The sequence below is a fragment of the Chiloscyllium plagiosum genome, chromosome 17 (genome assembly GCF_004010195.1).
Source record: "Chiloscyllium plagiosum isolate BGI_BamShark_2017 chromosome 17, ASM401019v2, whole genome shotgun sequence".
In the NCBI taxonomy this organism is placed as follows: Eukaryota; Metazoa; Chordata; class Chondrichthyes; order Orectolobiformes; family Hemiscylliidae; genus Chiloscyllium; species Chiloscyllium plagiosum.
In genome coordinates this window covers 22,801,751-22,829,150 of record NC_057726.1, presented here as the reverse complement: position 1 = coordinate 22,829,150, position 27,400 = coordinate 22,801,751, and the positions used below count along the sequence as shown (strand labels likewise).

Below are 27,400 nucleotides of genomic sequence, written 5' to 3'. Positions count from 1 at the left end.
TCATCATTTGCTAAAAGCCCTGTGTTTATTGATGATAGTGATAGCATTGTTAAATATTAGCAATTGCAAACAACACTGGCCAGTCACTGGTTGGAATGTTAAACACTATTAATCTACCATTCTAAAACTCGTAAGTTTAGGTGACCTTTGTCATGTGCTGGATCAAAGCCTATCAACATTGAGCTAAGTATATTTTGCAGTGTATATATAGTGTGAATTTTTATCCAAGAGAAAGTTATTGTTCTCACCTAAACAATGTGCGAATACTGTTTTACAGGTGTTTTAAGACACTTTTGGAAATTTGCTTTTGATTTGGGAAACATGGATATAGCGCCAAATGCTGGACTATTTTAATGTATAAATCTTTGGTTGTTTGCAACCTTCAGACTTGACTGAGACCTAAGTGGTGTGTTTGTTGTAGGAGGAGGGAAGATGTTGATTTGTGAGGAAAACTTAGCAAAATGAGCCTGTGTCTGTCGGAGTTTAGAAGAACACAAAGTGTTTTTTTTTTAAACAAGGAGAAACTTGGCAAAAAAAACCCCTAGTGAATTGTGAATGTTGGGGATCAGAAAGAAACAGAAATTTCTGGAAAAACTCGGCAACAATGGCAGCATCTACAAAGAGAAAGCAGGGTTAACATTTCAGGTCCAGTGACCCTTCAGAACTGTAAATTTTTAAACTGTTGTGAAGAAGAGTCACTGGACCCAAAATAAGAAATTTGGCAGGTCTGGCAGCAGCTGTGGAGAGGGAAGGAGTGATCACATTTTGAGGCTGGTGTGATTTTTCTTCAGAACTGAGGGTGGAAGCTGAAAAGGATGTTTCCCCTTGGAGAGACAAGAACTAAGAGATACAGAGGTATCCCATTGAAAATGAGGAGGATTTTTTTTTCTGGAACGCAGGTATCTTTGGAACTCTTTCTTTTCACCAGAGAATGGTGGAGGAGGCTTACTGAATACTCTTAAGGCAGAGGTAGTAGATTTTTGACGTAACAAGGAGGCCATGATTATTATGGAGGAAGTGGTATTGTGGAGTTGAAGCCATAACCAAATCAGCCATTATCGAGTTGAATGGTGGAACAGGCTGAAGAAGCTGAATGACCTACTTCAACTCTTAATTCGCATGTTGTTTGCATGTTTAATCACCAGTCTTAATCATTTTAAATAAAAAGTTTCATTTTCAGAACACTACTCAAACTGTGGAAGTATTTTATTTGTGGAACTCCGTTAATTTATCTTAAGGTCATACATAAAAGATTCCTCTGTGATAAGTTTGGCTTCAGTAATTATTAATTTTTTAAAAAAACTCTCATCATTTGGAATCACTTCCTAAAATGGCCATAAAGCGTTTTCAAAAGAAATGCTTACTACAGTTCTTTTCTGTCTGTCCTCCCCTAGCATTAGTTACCGTAATAATTACTAAGCTTTCCCCAAGGAAATCTGGAATGTGTGTCTTTATGCTATTTTAAAAAATAAAATAAATGGATATTGGCTCATTTCCCAGATACAGGGCATTATTCATTATGATTTGCTGTGAAGAGACAAAAATAAGAGTAGACTTTTTTCTTTTAATGTCTTCAAATAAATTTAGTTTAGTTTTGATTATTTCCCGAAATGCTTTTCCTTAGTGAATGACAGTCAGATGAAGAACTGAGGCAAATGTAACGTTTTTCAATAGAGAAACATTGGAACAAGGCTATTTCATGTAGCCTCTCTGTTCTGATGATACAGGGCAACAGGACTTGTGCTTGGGTAAACTCCGACTTATTAAAATTCCAATCTGAATTGTTCAGTCACAGGAAGCAGAAGATTAATTTGAGACCAAAAAAAAGAAAATGCTGGAAAATCTCAGCAAGTCTGGCAGCATCTGTAAGGAGAGAAAAGAGGTGACGTTTCGAGTCTAACTGACCCTTTGTCAAAGATGGCTTTGACAAAGGGTCAGTTAGACTCGAAACGTCAGCTCTTTACTCTCCTTACAGATGCTGCCAGACTTGCTGAGATTTTCCAGCATTTTCTCTTTTTTTGGTTTCAGATTCCTGCATCCGCGGTAATTTGCTTTTATCCAGGTTAATTCGAGAGGCAAGTCAGTCCGTAACATACCACCTGTTGTCTGACCCTAAAGAGGGATGAAGCAGCACTTGGGACTAATTTGCCAACCCATCCATTGGTCAGTTATGGGCTTAGACTTTCAATTTGGTGTCAGGAGTTCCACACCTGGTTCACTCCTTGACCCTGGGCCATGTTATTGTCACTGACTTCATGATTTTGATAGTGAAGTCCTAATTATAAACATTTTTAACATATAACAAAAAAACAAGAGGAGGCCACTCAACCGCCATTCAATAAGATCGTGGCTGCCCTGGTATTATCCTCAACACTGTATTCCTACATATCCCCCAAAATTTTTCATCCCCTTAGTAATCAAGAGTTTATCTCCCTCTGCCTTAGAAATTTTTTAAGATTCTGTATCCACTGTCTTTGAGGAAGGGAATTTCAAAGTTGCTCAACCATTATTAGGTCAGAAGCAATTTGTGAATGCTGCCTGGAAATAGGTGCGGCCTTCAGAGTGTCGTCCCATCCCCCATTTGAAGCAAAACGCTCAGAGACGCAGTATGGTATTACCTCCTTAATCTTTATTCCTGGAGGGAGAGAGAACAATCGCCCATGTGCACAGAGACATAAGTTCATGGTCTTCTCTGGAAGAGCAGTTTCTCAATCAACAACATAGTCATTTTACAGGGAGGAGCATCCAGATAGGGCAACATACATATTAAATGAGTGAATACAATCAACGAGTATCAATAGCAGAGACCAAGCCTTTTACAGTTATACAATGAATGTTCTTAACCTTGTTAACTGGATTCATATAGTGGATACTTTTTCCCCTTGTCAGCTGACCTTACATACTGAATGCTCCCAATATTGTTAAATGGCTCTACATAATGACTGCTTCTCCACCTTGTTAACCCATTACCCTTGCCTCCAGCACCCCATTGTTAACTGTAAGTTCTTCTCTGATCTGAGTCATGCTCAGCTAAACCTCCTGTTTTACAAAACTCAGAGCTTAACTCTTTCCCTGCCTGCTTATACCCTATACGCATTCTCAAGAGGGCAATTCCTACTGGGAGATGGCAGCCATAACTGCATTTGCTGCTGCCTTGCAGAATGGAGCAAGCAGGAGATCAGGAAGACCACAGCCTTGTATACTAAACAAATAGTAAATGCTTTGAGAAGTGGTAGTTAATCCACTTTTCTCGAGTAATGACAACTTTAGGGCACGAGCGGCCGCCACTGTTTCACTTTTCCTTTTCTTCCCCAAGTTCATAATTCAGCAACAATAAATTGTAGCTTATGCTGAGTTCTTGATTTAGCTGTGCAAGTATTTCCCAGGGATTGCACTCATCCCATTCTTAGTTTTGAAGATTTCCTCCTGTCTCTTACCAATTCACCAAAAGTTCTTCAATGACCTTACCAAGCGGTTAACTAGAGTTATGTGCATTGTCAGTTGCCTTTCTCCATGCCTTTACTTTCTTTTGATAATTGAAGTGTGCAATGGAGATGTGGGATGACTGTGTCAACTGAGGGTGCTACTTTCAAAGTGCACATCCAACTGCAGTCACCCCCTTGACCAATGGAAAACTCAGTCCATAGTGTGTGTTTCTTAGAAACAGGGATTGTGTTTTTAAAAAAAACATTCCTCAAAGAATTTAGTATTGTACCCATTGTGAAATGGCCCCGAGGGACCATATAGCCATGGCAATGAATTACTATTCCTTATTTATTTTGAAGCCAGTGTTGTAGTTGGGCTGCATATTTGAATTCCTTACTGGCAGATTCCCTCTATTTTTATGCAGAATGGGATAGTTCTGTGGCAGTCATATGGGTTTATACATCTAACTCACTGTTTGAGCCATCAGTTTATAGAAGCCTTCATCATATCCTCAATAATATGTCAACCCTGAAATTGGGAATCAGGGATCTCAAGATGTGAAATTCTGCAGACATTTTCCCAGTTGTAACTTTGAAAGCTCCCCAGAGATATATTTTTCTTAATGTGGTGATTTTCATCAGTGTATTTGATCCCATTCTTTTTCTTGACTGGAAAGCTCAAGTGTACATACTGTATTAAAGCTTTGATTCATAACATAATTAACTTTGACGCATTAATGTGTTTTTAGAATACGATTGTCTTGATACAGTGTTATTGTGTTGGAGTAATGGAGTACTATCACTCAAATTTAACTAGTCAATGTAATTAGATGTTCATAATATATTTGATTTTACTGCATGATTTAACATCTTTTCTTCATCTTTTCAGGCAGCCAACAGTTATCTGCGAGATCAGTGGTTTCATTCGTTGCAGTGGAAGGTATGTAGATGGCCAAGTGTCCAAAAATTGCTGATAGCTAAATCTGTGTAAAAATTGAATTTTCAAAGCAGAATGGCACAGGGCAATCTGGTAAGAGGTTGTGAGCTGTATTTAACACTCAAAACTTTGAGGCTTTGCATATTCATTCTGGAAATGTGCTACAGAAGAGAGAGAAACAGGTTCAATCCCTCAAACTTATGTATAGTAAGTTGTTATTCATTGACAGATGATAACTCTCAAAACAGAGGAAACGTTGATTGGTGTATTGACCAGAAACCACAGCAATGATGATTAGTTAAAAAGTGCACCATTGGCACTATCCCAGGAGCAGACAACTTGGCAGCTGCTTCGATAAGATCAAAAGTGATAAGTGAAAATCACTAATGCTTTGATGCAAATATGCAAATCAGACTTCCCCAGTTTTGGCAATTAGTTAGTCATCATCAAACACACCAAACTGATGGGGGTGTGTTTGAGAGAGGTGAAAGTTTTGTCTAAGACAGTTTAAAGACAGCAGCCTGGAATGGATAAATGTGAGACATTGATTTTGATTTGAACATCATTCTCAGGAATAAACATGAAATTGTAATTGGGAGCCGAAAAGATCTTTATTTTTGTATTTCAACTAAGGTGACAAATAATGCCATTCCAATGGTTATGTGGGCTTTCTAACCCAGAATACATGAAATAAGCCATGCACAACAGAAGCTAGACTTTTGCTATTAGTATAAAGGCCATACAGCAACCAATGATTGTAATACAGAAAAAATGACATGTGAAACACTTGCTAACTAACATAGTAGTTCTAATATATTAACACTTATTTGTTATTAATTATGACCTTCCTCGTAAATATAAATAGATGGAAATTTGATATATCTTTTTCTAACTGAGCATCATTTAAAAGAAAATCAAGTCCTGCTCTTCCTGTTTGAGTGTTCTTTGTCATAGTTGTTACTTGTCCTTGAACTAACAACAAAAATATTATCTCTACATTTCAGTTGCTTTGCAAATTCAGATTCATTGTTACTGGGGCTGATATACAAGACCAGTGAGCATCAGGGCTCACAACTGCTAAGAAAGTCATCCTCAATGCTGAGGGACAGCCCAAGAAGTAGTATTTATATTCCCTGTCATGTTGGCCTCGTGGCATTAAAGCTTTTGAGTACAGTATTGGTGCTTTATAATGTCTGCATAAATACTGCAAGTGTCCAGTACTTATCTTGATAGTGAAAGATTGATGGAAGATTGTCAATTGGCTACAACTACATCCAATCCTGCCCTCAACAGGATTGGATGTAGTTGTAGCCAACCCTCAACATGCACTTCAAATTAGGAGTTGTAGATAAGACATCTGGCAGGGAACTCTGGTTAAATTTTTCTCTCTGAATTTAAAGACTCAGAAGTCAATTACAGTGAAATTAGTAATTACCTCAATTGAGGACAGGTAACTTTGCAAGGACTAGAGTAGAACTCTTGGAACACTGAGGTCTATATGGTTTAGGAGATTGAGCCTGTAGAGTTAATTTTGACCTTGTATGGTAGAGTAAAATGGATGACAGTCAGCCTACAGCCCAGTTTACACCTCAAACTCTTAACAATTCCCTTGACTTAAATGGAAATAAAACTTAGGAGAGATGGAAAATAAGAAGGTAAGATATAGGAGCAGAATTAGGTCATTCTGCCCATTGAGTCTGTTCTTCTATTTTGTCATGGCTGATATGTTTCTCAAATGCATTCTCCTGCCTTCTCTCCAAATCCCTTGATCCCCTTACTAATCAATTACCTATCTATCTCTGTCTTAATTACACTCGATGACTTGGCCGTCACAGCTTCTGGGGCAATGAGGGAATTCCTCTTCTTCTCATCCCATCATCTTGAGCCTGTGCTTTTGGATCCTAGTCTCTCCTTGTGGAAACATCTTCTCCATGTCTACCCTATCTGGGCCTTTCAGTTTCTGGAAGTTTCAATCAGATCCCTGTTCATCCTTCCAAACTCCACCAAGCAGACACCCAGAATCCTCAACTGCTCCTCATGACAAGCCATTCATCCCTGTGAACCTCCTCTGGAACCTTAACGCACTCCAATATCCTTTCTTAGATACAAGGTCCAAAACTGCTCACAGTATTCCTAATGTGGTCTGATCAGATCTTTACATATCCCCAGCAGTACATTTCTGTTTGTGTATTCTCGCCTTTGTGAAATGAATGCTAACTTTGCATTTGCCTTCTCAACTGCCAACTGAATCTGCATGTTAACCTTAAGAGAATCCTGAACTAGGGTTCCTAAATCTCTTTGTGCTTCAGATTTTCAAAGCTTTTGTCCTTTCAGAAAATAGTCTATGCCTCTATTTCTCCTATCAAAGTGCATATCCTCACACTTTCCCACATTGTATTCCATCTGCAACTTCTTTACCTCATCTCTTAGTCTGTCTAAGTCCTTCTGCAGCCTCCTGCTCCCTCATCACTCCCTGTCCCTCCACCTATCTTCGTGTCATTTACAAACTTAGAAACAATGTTCTCGGTTCCTTCATCCAGATTGTTAATATATAACGTGAAAAGTTGTGGTTCTAACACTGACCCCTGTGGAACTTGACTGGTCACTGGCTGCCACCCTGATAAAGACCCCTTCTGCCTCACACCCTGCCTTCTGCCAGTCAGCCAATTCTCTATCCATGCCAGTGCCTTGCCTCTAACATTATCGGCTCTTGTCTCACTAGCAACCCCTGAAAGGCTTCCGGAAATCCAAGTTTATCACATAAGCAAGTTAGGCAATAACTTGCTTATTGCCTCCTCAAAGAATTCTAATAGGTTTGTCAGGCATGACCTTATCTTGATGAAGCTGTGCTTACTCTGCCCTATTTTACCATGCACTTCCAAGAACTCCACAATCTCATCCTTAATAACGGACTCTCAAATTTTACTAACAACTGGGCTGCTGACTTGAGACCATCCATTTTACAAAGTTAAAAATCACACAACACCAGGTTATAGTCCAACAGGTTTAATTGGAAGCACACTAGCTTTCGGAGCGATGCTCCTTCATCAGGTGATTGCGGAGGGCTCGTTCGTAACACAGAATTTATAGCAAAAATCTGCAGTGTGATGTAACTGTAATTATACATTGAAGAATTGATTGTCTGTTAAGCCTTTCATCTGTTAGAATACAGTGATAGTTTCACTTCTTTCATGTGTAAATCGCAAAGCCTTTTTTTAAAAGTTGCATTCTCGAGTTAGCTGTTCACAATGGTGTTAGCTAGACAATATGTTGAAGGTGTTAGCCCCCTGTGTTCTCTGTCTATGACCTGATGTTTAGATTGATTCTAATCTAAAAAGTGAGATAACAGAGTTTTACATAAATTCATGCAGTTTTTGAGCTCAGAGTTCTACATGAACTCTGTAGAACTGGTGCATTCACTAACACATGTGCACTGGTGTCCAAATCAGTGGCTTATGAGTCCTGGAGACAGTTGTCCAAAATAGGTGTAAGGTCTCTTGAATGTGGCTTCTTCAAGCCTTTTTGCCAAATATACAAGAACCTGAGCAGAAAATACACGTAACTATTTGCTAGCCCCTGGCTTTTGAAGGGATCACTGGAGGCTGCTGAAGAACATTTAGATTTCTTCGTTTTCCTTAAATGTGGGGTGAGGAGCAGAATTAACTGTCCTCGTTTGGCCCTTTATACATCTGCCTTTCTCCTGCCCGTGCCCCACACACAACTACACTATTTGTGCTGCTGGACTTATCAGTATTAAAACATTAAAACCAGAAAGTGTTTAATTCAAACATTATGTATTAGGATACATTACTGTCTCACTTACATTTAAAGCGTCCCTCATTTACTTTCACATTTTTATCTTTTTGTTTTCATTTCTAATCACTAATGGTTGTAATTTCAAAAGTCACACGAACTGCCGCTCAGTTTATTTTAAATTTCGGCCATATAATTGCCTCTTAAGATTGAGATTGCAATGTGTGGTGAAGCTGTGAACATTAACAAAAATATAATGTTTACATTGTTGCTGCACATACTGATGAAAACAATTCCTTTTGATGGAAAAGTATGAACTAGGGTCCTAGCTGAGGGGTTCAGGCATGTATCTCACATTTCTGTCCATCCATAAAGCAAGTTTCTCTAATTTTGTGTTAGGTGTATTTTACAATGCACTCTCTCTGTGGCATGTCTAAGTGTGTGGCACCCCTTTCATAGAACTGTCAGTGTTCTAGGTGATGTGCAAGTAAATATGCTGTAGGATGTTTCTTCAACTATCAAAGCAACCAGCTTTTAAAGCAATGAATAAACACTGCATCCTTGCATCTCATAAATTACCTTGTTGTGCATGACATATTTTATTAATAGGCTTGGGTATTGCACCTGAGCCTGTTGATGTGGCTTGTCTCAAGAGATACCGAGCAATGTGTATCCTAGGTACCTAAGGAGCAAATTAAACACCTCTTATCCTCTTTGTTTGGTCTGTCTACACGCTGCTTTTGATAGGCAGTTGACACAGAATTTCCATTCTTATTCTAAGTGTCAAAGGAACCAAGTGCTCAAAGGCATTTGAAAATGTTGTTTGGGACACAAAGTTGGACCATGCCTTTTTCTTACTTTATATCCATATTTCTGAAATATATCAGAGGCTCTGCATATGATGTGGGGTAAGAGGTGATAGAGTGCTAAGTGATTCTTGACTCATGAATTCAAAGCACTCCTGGCTCTAAAATCCTAAGAAATGTGGAATAAAAGAGTTAGGAGAGTAATGTTGATTGCACGTGCAGATATTCTCCTTCAGACATTGAAGGACTCCTGACTGTAAAGCACTTTTGACATTCTGCCAGCAATGAAGATTTCTTCATTCTGAGCTACTGTCAGACTAACTGTCTCCTGTACAGATTAGTGGAATATGTAGCACAGGTTTTAATCTTCCATATCTGGCAATCTTCCTGGTAAGTTTGCCTCATTGGTCCTACCCTGAGAACTTTGAGATAGGGGGTCAGTAAGTTGTTTTGTGGTGCAAACTTATGCCAACATGGGTTCAATTCCCGCATCGGCTGAGGTACCGTGAATGGCTTTCCTTCTCGACCTCTCCCCTTACCTGAGCCATGGTGATCCTCGGGTTAAACGCCCATCAGTTGTTAATCTTTAATGAGAGAGTATTATTTCTTCTGAATTCCTTATTTGGTTTGGGGTTACTATCCTGTAAATTGTCTTTAGTTTTGCTGTTCCCAACACTCCCTCTGTGTCTACTTGAACAAAACCATTCATCATTTTAGAGACTTCTATTAGGTCAGCTGTACAACTCTTTTTTCCAATAAGAAAGAGACTCATCCTATTCTCTTTGGCTAATGTGTATAATCTCACAGTTCTTTGTCATTTTGTTTTACATACTCTCCTGTGTCTCTATATCCTTTCTATGATATGGTGACCAGAACCTCACACTAATTGTGGTCTTCCAAGATTTGGTCTAAGTTTAGTACTGGTTCTCTACTTCGCAATATTATTCCTTTTGAAATATAGCCTTATACTCAGATTTTACTTGTTATATCCTTAATCCTGAGAGTTATTGTTGCACTGCACCTATCCAGGTAAGTATTCCAACACAACCCTGGTATCTGAATGCCTTGAAACTAATTGGCCCTGATGATTTTTAACAGGCTCTTTAAAAAAGTTATTTCAGATCATAACAAAATCCCCATGGGACTGTTGAATTGGGAATTTTCCATCATTACACTGACTCCCTGAACATTCTGCTAGTCTTCAGCAAGAATTATGATGAAGAAACCTGTAGACAGTCTACAGAGGATTAGGACCATCCTTCTGGTGCAATATTTTAAATACCTACATCTCTACATCAGGTCTGAGGCATTTAATTGCATTTCTTCATTTATTTCCCTGTCTGCTTTCCTAAGCACAGTCCATTTACTGAATGCTTGTTGGCTCATAAGATGAGCCTTCCAATGCGGAGACATTTGAGACTGGATTGTTAGCTGCGGAATCAGCGGTATCTCCAATTTGTGCTCCTGTCTTGTGTGGCTCTAACTTGGGTGGGCTGTGGCTAGGATGGTGCAGGTGGAATCAGTAACTTTTATTGATTCCTTTCCCTCACCCAGTGACAAGTTTCCTTCTTATTATTCAGTTACCCCTTGCTGGAAAGTGTATTTAAACAGACGCTGAGTGGAAATAGGATCAGGCTCAACTTTGGATACTGGGCTCAGTTAGTCCACGGGCATGCCTAGTCAATGCCTCTGTGAGAAAAATTGCTACTTTGGTGAGGTACAGCACTGTTGTTAATTCATGCAGTTATGCACTTGAATCTGAAGTTTTAAGTATGTTGAGAAAACTGGTCGAGGCAGCTTTTGTTTTATAATTTATTGTGACAAGTAAATATGTATTCCTGCAAAATGTTGACAAGTTGCAAGATACATGCCAGCACAGTGCTCAAAGGCGCTCCTGTCGTAACACAGGCAGTGCTGTTTCATAGAAGGTCTGGTGAAAAGCCAACATGTTCTCCCTTTTCTTCCAGATTCAAGCAAGTATTTGGCTGAAGAATGGAGGAAGAATGATTTTTGCTTTGTACCTTTACTGCACAAAGCCAAGAATGCCTTGGCTGGACTGTAAACAAGACCGTAACAGTGAATAATAGACTAGCATAGAGCATAAATACCTTGAAAGACATGCTACAACTGATAATTAGAAGAGAAAGAAATATTAAGCATGGTTTATTTTACGAATCTTGATAGAAATGTTTCCGGACCTTCGGCTAATGAGATGTGAGAGTTGGGAAGCAAAAAGGTTGTTTGAAAATATCCCAAGAGAAAGTTAAACAGAAAGTAAAAATCTTGCATTCTGAATTGGAAGATTTTCTGGCAAGCATTCTGACAGTTTGAGTTTGTCACAATGTACCGAGGTAGTCTCTGAATACCAGAGTAAATCTGTGTGTGAAATGAGTCAAATTGTCTGCTCCTTGAGAAAGGCTTGAATGTTCTTGCAAATTAGCTGCACGTAGCCAAAATTAACCACAAAAGCGGCAGCCTGTTCAAAATAAATAGAAGGGGAGACTTGATGGAAGGAAAAATTTTTCATAGGACACTACACATTGATTTTTCACCTTTGGCAATGGGATCAGGTCTGATGTAATGTAATCGTCATTTTCAGATTAATAATGTGCAGGCCATGACAGATGTCCACAAGACAAACTTTGCACATCAAATGGTGCTTAGAATCCAAACCTTTCTTGGATCCTTGAAGGACAGGTGTGCGGCACTGAGAACATTTCTTTTCCCTTTTGTCCCTTTTAATGGACAAATTCGAATAAAAAGGGGAAAGAATTGCATAGATTTAATGCCAGAAACTTATGCAGACCTTTCGCCATCAGCTTTGGATTCCCACATGGGCGTAGATCCAGAACCCAGAATTGTTGCCAACTCAGCATTAAATTGCAGTGTTATCATTGAATGCTAGTTCAGAAGGCAGAACCACGTCATTGTAATTCAAAAAGGGACTAGTTCTTTGAGGCTGGGTCACGGGAGAAGCACAAATCTTGGCTTACTTCACAACTTATATCTGATCTTGGGAGTGCTTAATGCTGATGGGGTTTAATATCTTAGCATTGCCGTTCCTCATATTAACAAGGACAAAGTTCACTATAAAGAAGTCAAATGCAAAACAAATAGAAAAACACATTTAACTTTGGCAAACAAGTTTGAGGTGTTAAACACTACTTTGCAGTTTGGATGAAGCAAACTGAAGCTACCGTTATTTGATGCAAACTTATGCAGGTACACCTTGTCTCCTCCAGAGAATCTGCTGTCCATAGCTGTGCTTTGTATCAGGATAATTTGCCCAGCTCCTTTTTGCAGAACTTAAGCCACATACATTGCATACTTAAAAATATCTGAAATTGTATGCTTTCGAGCAAAGCTTACAAAATCCAGTATTTCATTGAGAAGTTTTTGCAGCCCACACAATCCGATTCAAGGCTAAAGAGATTGGAATGCCACAGAATGTGAATATTATCAGCATAAGGAGATATACCTGCACTTGGAACTTTTTGTTAAAACTTGGTACTTTCTGTAACAGTGTGTTTGACATCATCAAACCACACAATAATATACAGTTGCAAATTTTCTAAGTTATGTTTAACAAAATTGCAATTGCTTCCATATATGAATCTTAGAGAGTACTGATTAAAGTTGATATTTTCTACACCATTAGGCTTCTGATCTGACGCAAGACTTTAAATGCTTTAAAGATATAGTCCAAACTATCTGTGTTTCAAAGACAATTTGTTTTACAAAAAGAAAACAGAATGCAACATTCAGAGATAAGTTTGATGTGGAACTCCGCTGGCTCAGTAATTATACCATAGAATTCATGCACTTTTGCCTCACTGTTGCTCTCCACATCAATGTCAGACACCACAGTTCAGATATAACATTCAGGATAAAACTTTATTTGCATTGTTGTATTGTGCTTCCATTGTGCATTGCCCAATTGTGAAATGCTCACCATTTTATTTCACCCAAATACCGGTATTGTGTCAAATCAAAGTCTGTAAATATCACTTTTGCACCAATGTGTGAGTGTGTGCGTGTCTAAACTTTCCCATTCAGGATTTAAAATCAATCACTTCTATATCTTGCAATGATTTCAATTTGGACATGGACTGATTTCTTTCATAAGTAAAATGAGCTTAAAAAGTGCTCTTAGATTTTGCCTGTCTTTGTTAACCTATCAGGATAATTTGATCCAGTGTGAAGTCAGGGTTCAGAGCAAAGAATTTGCCTGATACCTATTTATATATAGGGGCTTTGGGACAGGGAGTGGTCATGTGAGGTCATCTGTAAATGAATAATAATGCACTCATTATATTTGGTCATTTTATTACCTCTATTATTTAATTGAAATAACTCAATGCTGATGAATTTAATCAGTGATTCAATATCTGCATCAGTGCACAATAGTAGTAGTGTGTACTATCTACAAGGTACAATGCAGCAAATTTCCAAGCCTCTTTCAACCGTATATTAAAAATATATAATTTGTAACATCTAGAAGGATAATAGGTGTTACGGCGTAGAATGCTATCACCTCTTAAGTTTCCCTCCAAGCCACTTGAAAATATATTGCTGCTGCTTTACTGCTCCTATGTCAAAATCCTGGAATTGGTGTACCTATGGGTGTACATAAACCAGCAGGACTGCAGCAGTTCAAAAGGAAGCTTTTCAAGAGTCATTGGAGATGGCTGAAAAGTACTTGCCCTAAGGGTAATGCTCACATCGCATGAAGGAAAGTTCCAATATTCACACATTGGCATATGTTCGATTGGTGGTGGAGTGGAGTCCGACATGTGGTCTATGCCGGGGCCGCAACCTTTTACAATTTACATCAATGTCTTAGATCAGCAGAGCAAAGGAATGCTGACTAAATTTGTAGATGACACCAAGATAGGCGGGGAAGTATGCCATGAAGAAACCATGGGGAAGCTGCGGACAGAAATAGATAGTTTGAATAAGTGGTCAAAAATCTGGTAGATGGAGTATAATATGGAAAGGTGTGAACTTGTTTACTTTGGAAGGAAGAATTAAAAAAGCAGAGTTAAATGGAGAATGACTGCAGAATTCCAAGGTGCAGAGGCATTTGATGTTCTGGTGCACGAGTCACCAAAAGGTAGTGTGCAGGCATATAGTCAAGAAAGCTAAGGAATGCTGTCCTTTGTTACGAGAGGAATTGAATGTAAAAGTAAGGATGTCATGCTTCAATTGTACAGGGCATTGGTGAGACCACATCTTCTACACTGTGCAGTTTTGAACTGCTTGTTGAAGCAAGATGTATATGCTTTGGAGATAATTTGGAGGAGGTTTGCTAGATTGAGAACTGGAATGAGCAGATTGTCTTCTGAGGAAAGGTTGGACAAGCTGATTTTTTTTTCCATTGGCAAACAATGACATGAGACAAGTGGGTCCTACAGCAGAAGCACAAAAGTATCTTGATGCTGAAGTCCCAAATGAAAAATAGCCTTGTTGGATGCAGTCAATGATGCTAAAGCAAAAGGGTATTGAAGAGAACGGCCTAAGTCGGAAGAGTCAGCCAAGGAGATTTTGAATCAAAACCTGACAGCACATTGTTCCAAACAGCAGACATTGGTGAAAAAACAGACAACCCCATGTTACAAGACACAAACACTTTAAAGTTCATATGTGCCCTATGTGTAAATATCTGCACAAAGTGGGACTAGCTAGAATACCAAATAGTTGCTAACATTTGAAAATAGTACATGTATAAAGTCAGACATTTGGGTAACTAAAAATGTATATGTGCATGCTGTTTTTACTTTTTTTTGTACCAATAGCAAGGTGTTTGGATTGAAATGCTATCATGTAGATGTCAGTGTAGCCTGCTGTGACCTCTAACGCAAGGCTGTAGTAGACAGTATGTCTGAGTATACTTCAGTAAAGTCTTCATGTTAACACACTGTTGTGTTGTACACTCAAAACAGCAGCAGAAGGTAGAACTCCGAACCAGAATTGTGAAAGAAGGAGACTTGTCCAAGGGGATTTTTGGTCTGTCGATGTTGATGAGCAATCCTCTCAAAATACTGAGAGCCAGGATCTGGGCCATGTTCGATTTCAGGCACAAACCTAAGGGTTATCAGGTACCATTAAAGTGAATCCACTGTGCTAGAGGGCCATGCAAACTTGTTCCTATTGCATCATTGTGTTGGTGAAAACCACTTATGCTCCAAGATAAAGGAGAAGTGGTGACAGGTCAGCCTGTGCTGATTCTAGACCTATGGGACAGTGAGAGGGAAGGAAGTGGGAAAGTGGAGGACATGCAGTGAACAACAGAGGCTTTAGTTTAGATACTGAGCCAGGATAAACTGTCTTACTCCATCTGGGTCTACATTCTGGAAAGTTACTTAACTTGATGACAACTTTCCACAGTTTTGATGAGAAAATAAAGAAGTGAAAAAAAGGCACGTGATAACAGCAATAGAAATCAGGAAGCGTATCTCAAATGCAGAAATAAGGCTAAAGCTGGAATAAAGAAAGCCACATGAAAGCATGAGGAAAGGATGGCAGATTGAGCCAAACAAAAAAGTAAGATGATATTCAAATGTGTTAATAGTAAGGATTGACAAAGGATAGAGTGAGGCCCATAAGGAACAAGGTGGGGGGGAGAGGGGTTGTAAACTGCTCACTGAAGCAAAGGGTATGGGGGAGGTACAAAATTAATACTTTGCCCGTCTTTACCAAATTATAAAACGGTGACAATAGCCCAGTTTAAAATGGGTAGGTATTGAGCAATTAAGAATTGTAGTAACAGATGAAGAAGAGTTGATAAAAAGACCAGCAGCACTTCAGGTAGAAAAGTTGCCAGGCCCGGATGGGATGCATCCTCGATTGCTGAGAGAGAGGGTAAGGGAGAAAATTGTGGAACTATTGTTAGAAATTTTCTAGGTCTCTCTGAAGATAGGATTAGTCCAGGGGACTGGCGGATTGCAAATAATATGACACTGTTCTTTAAGAAAGAGTCAAAGGATAACCCAAGAAACTACAGATATGTCAGCTTGACATCAATAGTGGGGAAACTGACAGAAGCCATAATACACAATAATATAAATATATACTCAGAGAAAAATACATTAATGCTAGACAGGAAATATCACTTTGTCGAGGGCACGTCACATCTGAAAATTTCTGAGTTCTTCAAGATGGCATAGACAGTGGCTGAGGGTAGTGCTGATGATGTTGTATATTTGGCCTTACAAAAGTATTTGATATGGCAGGGCAGAATGATTAGCAAATTAGAAATGTTTGGAGTAGATGAGTCCTTGGCATCATGGACTAGAAGTTGGCTTAAAGATAAGGAATAGAGGGCGTATATAGATGGGCATTTCTCAGTCTGGACTCGAGTTGAAAGTGGAGTTCCCCTGGAATCTGTGTTAGGACCCTTGTTTTTTTTTTCTGATTTATATACATGATTTTGGAGATGGGGGTTGAGGGCAGAATCTCTAAATTTGTGGATGATACCAGACTAGGAAGAATAGTGAATTGTGAGGGTGATGCTGTGACTTCAGAGGGACATTGGCAATTTGGCCAAATGGGCAGACACATGGCAGAGGAATTTCAATGTAGGGAAATGTGAGGTAAAGCATATTGGTAGAAAAAACATGGAGGCAATACAGACTCAATGATGTAACTATGGGAGTACAGGAGCAGAGGGACCTCCAAGTTTAACTCCATAATTTTCCGAAGGTGGCTAGGTAAACTGGAACAGTAGTTAAGGCTTACAGGATCCTTAGGTTTATAAATAGAGACATCAAGAATAAAAGCAAGGAAGTGATGTTGCATCTCTACAAATCATTGGTAAGAACATATTGAGAGTATTGTGGTCAATTCTGGGCACCTTTATTTATGGAAGGGTGTTAAAACCCTGGAGAGTGCAAAAGAGATTTACTGGAATGATACCAGGAATGAGGGATTTTAGATACAAGGAAAGATTAGAGAAAATGGGTCTGTTCTCCATGGGGCAGAGGTGACCTTATTGGGGAGTTCAAATTATGAACAATTTTGACAGGGTAAAAAGGGATATTCTGTCTCCACTTGTTGGAGCATCTGTAATGAGGGGCCACAATGTCAAGATTGTCAGCAAGAGAGCTGTGAGTGAGATGAGGAGAAACTTCTTTACTCAGAGAATTGTTAGGATTTGGAATGCATTGCCTGGCATAGTGAGGCAGGTGGATTTCATACAAGATTTCAAAAGAGAGCTGGATATGTAGTTGAAAGTGAGTTTAGAGGGTTACTGCGATAGGGCTGGACAATGGGACTAGCTGGGTAACTTCTTTTTTGAGTTTTAGTATAGTTTGATGGGTCAAATGGCCCTCAACTACATTGTAAAACACAATGATCCTAATTTCTGTTAATACTGCTTGTTTAACTTGTGTGCTTAGGAAACTGGAACCGGTTTTATAAAGGAGCGTAAATTAGGCTTTAGGGCCTTGGATTAGCACAGTCAATTGGTCTTATGCCAGTTTCAGGTAGATACCATGAGTGACTATGGGGCATTTTGTAGATGATAGTTTGCATATCCAAAACGCACTGAAAATGTGCATCCTTTACCTTGAAAGCAGATGTTGTGGATCCAATTTCTATATCCACATAGCCACATAATTTTCAAATTATCACAACAACCTATGTGCATTTTTCACTGTAGTTTCTCATTTTGTGTTTTACCCTTTAAAATAGTTCACAGTGTTGGCCAGAGAGCATTCATAGGCTGTTGTCTTTCTAATTTGCTAGTATACAACAACAACAAAAAATCAATAAGACATCTGCACTTTTAGTATGTTTGTGGAAGGTCATCAATATTGTAATTGGCTCTCATTTGTAAGTGTTGAAGCAAAGAACAATATTACCTATTTGACACAAAGTCATCTTTAGAAATTGTTGTTTGGAAGGAAGCTATTGGGGATGTTCCAAACTTCCTGGAACCAGCTCTGTTAAATCATTCCAAAGTCCAGGATAACCCAACTAATCAAAATTTAAACAAGATCACTCGGAAAGATTATAAATCATAAGATAGAACATATTCAAAGCTGGAGAATCACTGTGGTATTTCAGGGAATTGAGATGGAACCAGTCATTAGTTTGGTGTATCACCTACTTTCAGAGCTACTTGAATATCTGTGTCAACAAAATCAAACTGCTGGAGAAACTCAGCAGGTCTTGGCAGCATCTGTGGGGTGAAAAATAGTTAATATTTTGAGTAATGTCAAGTTCATATTGGACTTGTAATATTAACTATGTTTTTCTCTCCACAGATCCTGCTGAGTTTCTCCAGCACTTTCTACTTTTATTTCAAATTTCCAGCATTTGCAGTTCTTTGTTTTATTTGAACGCTGTGTTGTATTCTTTATGTAGATTGAGGCGCCTCATTTTAGCTGCATTTTCCAGTCTGCAATTCAATCACTGTTATTTCCTGTCCCAATGAAATGAAAAGCCCAATGTCACCACATTGCCATTCACCGAACAAGCAATATTTTATGTCTGAGTAGCTTCACCGCAGCCATCTCTTTAATTATAATATGCATATTTAACTCTTCAGCTTGGAAGTGAACAAGATTTATGGCAGGAGAACGTAGGAGTCCTTACTGAATACGTGCAGTTGGGTTAACTGAAGTGGGGTGGATGAGGAAAAATACTGGCACAACTAACACATTTACGTTCTGTAAATTCTGTGTATTTTTTATCATAATTTTGCATACAGTGCAAAAATTTATTCTTATATGTAGACAGAGGATTGTGGTGGAGGAATGCTGTTTGGACTGGAGGCCTGTGACCAGCAGTGTACCACAGAGATCAGTTTTTTTTTCATTTATATGAATGGTTTGTTTATGAATATAGGAGGCATGGTTATTAAGTTTGCAGATTATACTAAAAAAGGTGGTGTAGTGGAAATTATCCTTGAGTACAACAGGACCGTAATCAAATGGGCCAATAGCCCAAGGTGTGGCAGATGGAGATTAACTTAGATAAATGTAAGATATTGCATTCTGATAAGACAAACTGGGGCTAGACTTATATAGTTAATGATAGGGCCCTGGGAAGTGTTGCCGAACAAAGAGACCTAAAGGTGCAGGGTAATTGTTTCTTGAAAGTGGAGTCACAGGTAGACAGGGTGTTTGGCACATTTGCCTTCATTAGTCAGAACTTTGGGTACAGGAGTTGGGGCATCATGTTGCAGCTGTACAGGAGACTTGTGAGGCCACTTCTAGAATGCGGCATACAATTCTGGTCGCTCTTCTATAGGAAGGATGCTGTGAACCCTTGTGAAACCTGAAAGGCTGCAGAAAAGATTTACAAGGATGTTCCCAGGACTGGAGGGTTTGAGTTATAGGGAGACGCTGATTGATTGGAACTATCTTCCCAGAGCATCGGAGGCTGAGGTTAGAGAGGTTTATGCAATCATGAGCATGGATAGGCTGAATAGCCAAGGTCCTTTTCCAAAGGGAAGGGAGTCCAAAACTAGAAAGATTTTAAAACGGGTGGATGTGATTGCAATTACAATTAAAAGACTTCTGGATGGGTTTATAAATAGAAAGAGTTTCGTGGGATTTGGGCCAAATGCTGGCAAATGGGACTAGGTCAGATTGGGATGTCTGATCGGCGCAGACAAATTGGACTGAAGGGTGTGTTTCTGTGCTGTATGACTATAAGTATCCCTTGGATCCTGCTGTGACTTCAGTTTTAACATAAATATACACGCATTATTGCTAGAAACTCCCATTCTCTCAACCTCTATCTGGTGGCAGGGTTATTTTAATGAGTGACCGAATGGTTTTTGTGATGTTTTCCCTGAATTAGTGCGAGGAAATTCAGTTATGGTAGAAAAATGGAGCAAAATTTCTTGTGTCCAAATTTTCTTGAAGCGAGTCTACACAGTTATTCAAATGCTTTTATTTCAGGAAATTTGGAGCCAGTGTCTTTAATGTAATGACTAACTTGTGGGTGCCATTAACATTATTACGTTGCATAAATGGCTATTTGCAGACCTTCTAATTGCAGCAGTGGCCTTTGTACAGTATCATCTTGTGTGTTAGACTTAGGAGATCAATGAGCCCCGTTTGGACTGTTCACACACCCTGTTCTCTGTTGACCTGTAATTGCAGCAATTATTCAACAGAACATAAAACATATTACCCTCTGAAAGTAGTAGTCAAGCCAACTATTGTGAACCACACTACATACAGCAAAGCAAAATTCAACAAGAATGATGACTGGGTTCTCCCAGCCCCGAGGCAATGCATTTGCCATTTGATTTAGTCCCGTTAAGTGCAGAATGAACGTTTCCACAGCTGTTTTCCACCTTCAATGGCATTATAATTTTGAGAGTAATGAAAATCAACACAAATGAATGACTATGTAGGAGTGGTTTAACTAAGGATACTTTTTCTGTGTTACAGTCATAGCTTTGGTTATGGATTAAATCATTTCATCCGTAAATGTGGTGACGTGCTCTACATCAGGAGCAAAGGTTACGACATTGGTCAAAGCTGAAAGTGATCATCCCTTCCTTTTGTTATTTTCATTTCTCCAAATTGATATTGAATTACTAAAGTGAGGCAGAACTCGAATTAACTTGAGCAAATATTCTCTCAGCAACCTAGAACTCTAAACAGCAACCACTGGTTCATTGTTCAGTCCTTTTTTAGGGATAAGGGCTGCCACAGTAAATATTTAAATTTTTCTTCTGTTAATAAAGCCAAGATCACTTTCATGAAACAAGAAGGAAACTGCTAGAAAGGCTCAGGTGGTCTGGTGGCATCTGTGGAGAGAAAGCAGTGTTAATGTTTCAGGTCCAATGAAACCGCCCCCCCAAAGAACAACCTTTATGAAAGGAAGTTCACTCAAGAGTAGGATTTTTGGGGTGCATTTTCTGAATCGAGAAAGGAGGAAAGAAAATCTTTCTATTTATCTAGTGCCTTTTGTATCTGTAAGATGTCCCAAAATACTTGACAGTGTTAAAAATCAAACAACACCAGGTTATAGTCCAACAGGTTTAATTGGAAGCACACTAGCTTTCGGAGCGACGCTCCTTCATCAGGTGATTGTCAAGGAGCGTCGCTCCGAAAACTAGTGTGCTTCCAATTAAACCTGTTGGACTATAACCTGGTGTTGTGTGATTTTTAACGTTGTACACCCCAGTCCAACACCGGCATCTCCAAATCAAGACTACTTGACAGTGAAGTGCTTAGAATGTGTCGAATATGGTTCTATTGTAGGGAATGTGGCAAACTGTTTATAAGCAGCAAAGTCTCATAAGCAGTAAGATAACAATAACCATGTATAACGGAGCCAGTACTTGATTTCAGAAATAAATGACCTGTATGAAATTTGTATATGTTTTGGTTCGAAGCATTATGTAACTGTGCATTTTGACAGAGTATTCTTTGGAAACTAATGGAAAGAACAAAAATGCTCATAACAGTCAGAACCATTTCAGATGGAATGTAAATTTGATTCTTCAGAGTATTGTGAACTGGTAAAATTATCATCAAATGTACACTGTTTTCTGGCTATTCTCTTAACCAGAACTGTTGTTGGACTACTGTTTTGTTTTAAAACAGTTGCAGATAATTTAAAAATCCAATTTGTGAAATTTTGCAAAAGCAACTTCATCCCTACTACATTCTAAGTTTCATTTTATGTGCCCAGTGAATTCTCTGTTGATGAATACACACATTATGATCTTCTTCGACATAATTAATGACCAGGAGTCATCATTAATCCATTTCTAACATGTTGGAAGCTTTCCAGTTGTGCCTATCAATCGTTTTCACCAGAAGCATGAAGATTGAGGTTTTAAATTTAATAGGAGGTTTTGATAAAGTAAACGGGGAAAAGAAGATTCCCTGTGGAGATTAGTCAGTGACAAGTTATTTATTCAAAATTATTCGGAAAAAAGATCTAGTGAGAATGTTAGGATGCTTTTGCCACTGAGTTGTCAGGTTCTGGGACACTCAATGCCAAAGATGGTGCAAGTTGACTTTCATATACAATTTTAAATAAAGAGTTCATAGAATAGAATCCCTATGGTATGGAAGCAGGCCTTCAACCCAACAAGTCCACATTAATTCTCCGATGAACATCCCACCCTGACTCTCACCCCACCCATGCCCTCTCCCTATAACCTTACATTTCCCATGGCTAATATATCTAGCCTACACATCCCTGGATGCTACTGGCAATTTAGCATGGTCAATACACCTAAACCGCATATCTTTGGACTCTGGGGTGAAACCAGAGCGCTGGAGCAAACCCACGTAGACATGGGAAGTATGTACAAACTCCACACAAACAGTCGCCCGAGGGTGGAAATGAACCTGGGTTCCTGGTGCTGTGAGGCAGCAGTGCTAACCACTGAGCCACCATGCTGCCAGTTAGACAGTTTACTTTAAGAGGAACTTAGTAGAGTTAACAGGAATGAGGGACTCTGCTTCACTGCTTTCAAAAGGCTAGTATAGATATGATGGGCCAAATGGCTTCCTTCTGTAATGTATGTTTTTTCATGTGTGAAAGATAAAGGAGTGCTTTGTAATTGTATGTCTACAAAACGTTTGAATTACTTTACACTAAAATGGTAATATGATTTATTTAAAGGAAGCTGCCCGAACAATATAGAGCTCCCCTTTTGATTAAGCCCCAAATTATAATAATGCAAAAGGTATTTTTGTTAACTGACCTGCTCCCAGTTATTGTCTACAATCTCGGTAATACTCAACATGGCTCAATGTGCATCAGAAAATAAACAAATACATGTGGGTGAAGATTGGATTAGCAGTCCACGGCTGCTCAACACTCTGTGGCGATATGCACTGCTGATTGCAGTTAGTGATGCAGAGAAACAGTATCACATTTCAGTCGCTCTTCCTCTGCCCGTCAAAATAGCTCACTTTGTGTTGCATTAACTTATGTTGGCACTGCTTTGAACCATTTCCAGAAGATCAGTGTCTGTGAGCTGATTCCTGGCGTTCACTCTGCCAACTTCCTTGTGGCTGCCTCAGACCTGAAGCCCATATTTTATAATTCCACACCACTGCTGCAGAGATCAAGTAGCTGAATTTGGCAACATAAGCCTGGAAACCTGTTCACTTGCCTTCTTGTATCCAGATTAACATGGAGGTAAGATAAAAGCAGCTTTAAAGGAGTCAAAGGAAGCCAAGTCACCAGCATGTCCAATGCAGAGTTTGCAGCTGTGGAGGCACTTTAATATTGAGCTGAAATTGGTGTTGTGGAAAAGCAAGGGCCAGAGAGCTGTACTGCAGAGGAATTAAAGCAAGAATTAGTCATTTTTACAATAATCGAGAAATGAACTTCAAAACAACTTTTATCCTCCTGTTGTTAACCTTGGTGGGGAATGGTGGTGTGGAGGAGGGTGATGTCAGTGGTGAGGGCAGTAATGAGTGGTAGGCAAAAAGCCTACTTATAATGATGCTACTATTAGTTGCTGTTTGTCATCATCTCTCTTGTATCAATTGCACAGATACAAAATTGCAGTAAACATCCTTAAATTAGAACATTGAGATTCAATCATATGCTTTGTACTTTGCCACTCAAAATACACTTAATATTATTCGCAATGATTGACAAATATTGCTTAACTGTCAGCATTGGTTTGCAAATTCTTTGGAAATTTGATAAAATTTAAACAACATGTGAAAAGCACAGCAACACCCCCATAACCATGACTAGCAACAGGGCTGCTTCTTGCGGTTGGACTTTCATTGAAATATTTAATTTCCCTAAGTTGTTTAGAGCATTCCATCATTATTTCTGTTGAGATTGATAAACCTGGCATGCTTTATTCATTCAATTCACGTTACTGTGTTAGTGCATTCCTGGTCCATATGACTCTCCTAATTGCATCACCTAGACAGCTATCAAGAAAAGAATGTGCTGGAGAACTCAGCAGGTCTGGCAGTATCTGTAAAGAGAGAAATAGATTTGACGTCTCCAGTCCATGAGAAGATGCATTGGATTTGAAAGTTAACTCTGTTTCCCTCTCCACAGAGGCTGCCAGACCTTGCCAGACCTGCTGAGCTTCTGCGGCACTTCCTGTTTGTATTTCAAATCTCCAGCATCTGGAATTTTTTTTTTGCTTTAGCTGACAAGAACGTGTTCATTTGAAAGATTTGGTCAAGTGAATATATATGGATAATTTTGCAAGTCTGTACTAATGGTGAGCAACTTTGCCCACTGACGTTGCAAATGAATAACTTGACATCCACTACGAACATTCTTTCCAACCCATGGGTCCCATGGAATTAACCATTTGTCTTTTTCAAACTGGATTAGAAAATTTTCATAATTGTCCTCTTTTTGTAGAGCAGCAGTTCAAGATCTCCTGGTGAACACAGGGCACTTTTGCTCTGGTTAAACAATATTAAGGATGAACTGATTAGATCAGTTTATGACAGTTTAGGTAACAGATCTAACTGCAGCGATCACAAAAGAATTGTTGGAGCACCAGCCTTGACCACATCCTGCCGTTGATTGGCATTAGTTGTTTGGCTTGTTACTGTCAGCACAGCTGTAACGTAGCACAGCCTGACTCCAGATATAGCACTATTACGACAGAGCAACTTTTACAAGGTCAGTAACCAAATCAAGAAACTGGGTTTAGCTTCAAAGGAATAAATATGTTCTTCATATCCTGCGCAAAAATATTCTGGAGAAGACATGTTGCCAAGCATTTCAGAACACATTGAAAATGTAGTATCAACACATGTTTGCATTTATACCATATACACTTTCATGGAGGTGGGTACAATTATAACATTTAAAAGACAGCTATTGGGTATATGATTAGGAGGGGTTTAAAGGGATATGGGCCAAATGCTGACAAATGGAACGAGATCAGATTGTGATGTCTGGTCAGTGCAGATAAATCTGTTTCCGTGCTATATGACTCTATGACTTGATATAAACCTACCATTGATATCTTACTGTTATGCATCAAAATGTGAAAAAATGGACTTGTAGCAGAATTGATTCATTTGTAACATATTGATTCGGGTGCTTGGAAAGTTCCCATCTGTAATAGTTAGTATGGTATATCTGCGTGTGAAATGTGGACGGAGCAAGATGGATTAACCAGCTAGTCGTGTATTAATAAACACCTTCCAAGTTTAATTTCTCTCACAGGCTGGAAGTATTCTGAAGATTTTTAATTGTATTGCAACAGCATCCACAATAGGTGTACAATGAATATTGTCATTTAGTAATTCATCAACACCATCCTCCCCAACATGGTCACACTGTTGCTGTCATGCTCACTGTCTCACTCACACACTCACGCTCACTGTCACTCTCACTCCCAAGCAGACTCAGTTAAACTCCTCCTTTATGACTTTGCTAAATAATCCAATATGAAAGTAAAATACTAGATTACAGCCAAGGGCAAAATTATGCACAGGTTGTAAACTGAGCAGTGTCTTTCTGCCCGGAGTTCACACTTGGAAGGAGATAAAGTGGTAATTGGTGAACAAATGCAGTTTTAGTAACTGAACCTCTTCCCAATCCTGCAGCACTGTACATTGCTAAACTACTCGTAATATTGTGTTTTTAAAAGGAGTGCGATTGCCCTTTAACAAAAATTAACTAAAATTAGCCTGGTCATTGCAGAGCTGTAGTGAGCTATTATAGCCAATTACTCCAAATAGAACTTGAGCATATACATTAAACATGTTTAAGCTGTTCCTCATGCTGCACTGAACAACACAGTGCATCCTCAAAGTCAGTACTTTACTCATGTAATCTTTACTCAGCATCAGGGATCCGGGTTCTATTACAGTCTCTGTCTGTGCACATTCTCCCCATGCCTGTGGGGGTTTCTTCCCACAGTCTAATGATGTGCCGATTAGATGGATTAACCATGGAAAATGCAGGGTTACAGAGATAGGGAAGTCGGGGGCAGGGGGTTTTGGATGGGATGTTCTTTGGAGGGTCATTGTGGAAGATGGGTCGAATGACCTGCTTTCACACCATAGGGACTCTATGATTTCTATGAACCTTGCTGACTAATACCACTTTGATTATTTATTGTAGGCATCACCCATTCAGATTGTTGAAAATTTGAATTGCTAATGTGAATACACTGGAGAAAAGAATGACATGCCAACCAACTTTTTCCTTTCTTAAAAATGCAGTACTGTGTTGTAACAAAAATATTAGCTTTTCCTGCCTCACCCTTTTGTCAAAACAATGAGCATGTCTAATACTTTTCATGTGAAAATCTGTATTGGGTCAAATTAAGTAGAATTCTCTACATTTCACTTTTGACTGTCACCTCAAGTTTCAAAGTCTTCTAATTTATTTATTAATTATGTCCCCTCCGCTCCTTTCAGAAAAAGATCTACAAGTACAAAAAGGTACTGAGTAACCCAAGTCGCTGGGAGGTTGTGTTGAAGGAGATTCGGACTCTGGTGGATATGGCACTTTTTTCACCTCTTCAGGATGATTCCATTCACCAGGCACCACTGGAGATAGTCTCTAAGCTTCTCTCAGAGGTATGGACCAACTGTTCCATTTTGGCAAATACTATTTTAATCAAATTAACGTCATTTCTGCGCCTCTTTTTTTAGTACCTACCAATTCTCAGTAGTTTTGAACAAAAGGTACAGAGCACTGGTTAACTTATTAACTTGTATCTTGTTAACTCTTACTAACATTCAAGAACAGATTTTGATAAACAACGCTATTGGAAATTCCTATTTTTGGTCTCTGTCCCTTTTTGGTTATGATTATAACAAGGTCAGCCAGATGGACCTCATAGAAATACTAATCTAGTCCAATCAGGGAACCTGGTTGACGGATCTTCTCAGGAGTGTCAGCGATTCTGCTGATTCTGACAGCTGGTTCTGAGGGAGCTGGATGAGTGTCCAGGACTTTTCACATCTAACTAAAGGAGAATTTGGCGATTGGCCTCTGAAGAGTTATTTCAGGTTGGCCATGCAGCTTCCTTGGATGTAGTTAGAACTGGGCCTGAACCTGTACAAAAGGCAGGCCTTCAAGGGCTGTTCCTGGTCTCCCAGCTTACTTGCCTGATACACATCTCACCGGGTACCGATGTTCAATTAAACAAGGGCATGATTTCTGTGAAAGTTTCAGAATCCCAAAGTGGGGACCAAATGAGTCTGCGTCAGCAAGTCCAACACTGCAGTTTCCCAGAATCAGCTTGCAGTCTCTAGGTTCCTCACGCTCTAGAAACTTGATGGGCCCACTGAGAGAGAGATGGACACTGCTGGGACAGGTGGTCAATGTGAGAGAAGGTGTACAGAGATATAATACATTCAGTGGGGTGAAGCTGGTCGACAGCTGGGACCAGAGGAACAACCCTTCTGTTGGATTACTGTGGCCATTGCAGCCCTGCAAACATATCAAAGTATATACAGCTTTCCCTCAAATAACTAAAATATATTGACATCTCTATTAAAATAATTGTTGTGCAGAATGTCATTTACAATAGCCTGCAA

At 39.2% G+C, this 27,400-nt stretch overlaps 1 protein-coding gene across 2 annotated transcripts in view; it reads left to right on the top strand.

The window, feature by feature from the left end:
- Window positions 1-27,400, top strand: part of LOC122558273 (c-Maf inducing protein) — a 213,518-nt gene that overhangs the window by 118,217 nt on the left and 67,901 nt on the right. For both annotated transcript variants that reach the window (XM_043706667.1, XM_043706666.1), the window contains exons 3-4: window positions 4,315-4,365; window positions 26,273-26,434. In XM_043706667.1, the coding sequence (XP_043562602.1) occupies window positions 4,315-4,365; window positions 26,273-26,434 (213 nt within the window). The remainder of the gene's footprint in view (window positions 1-4,314; window positions 4,366-26,272; window positions 26,435-27,400) is intronic.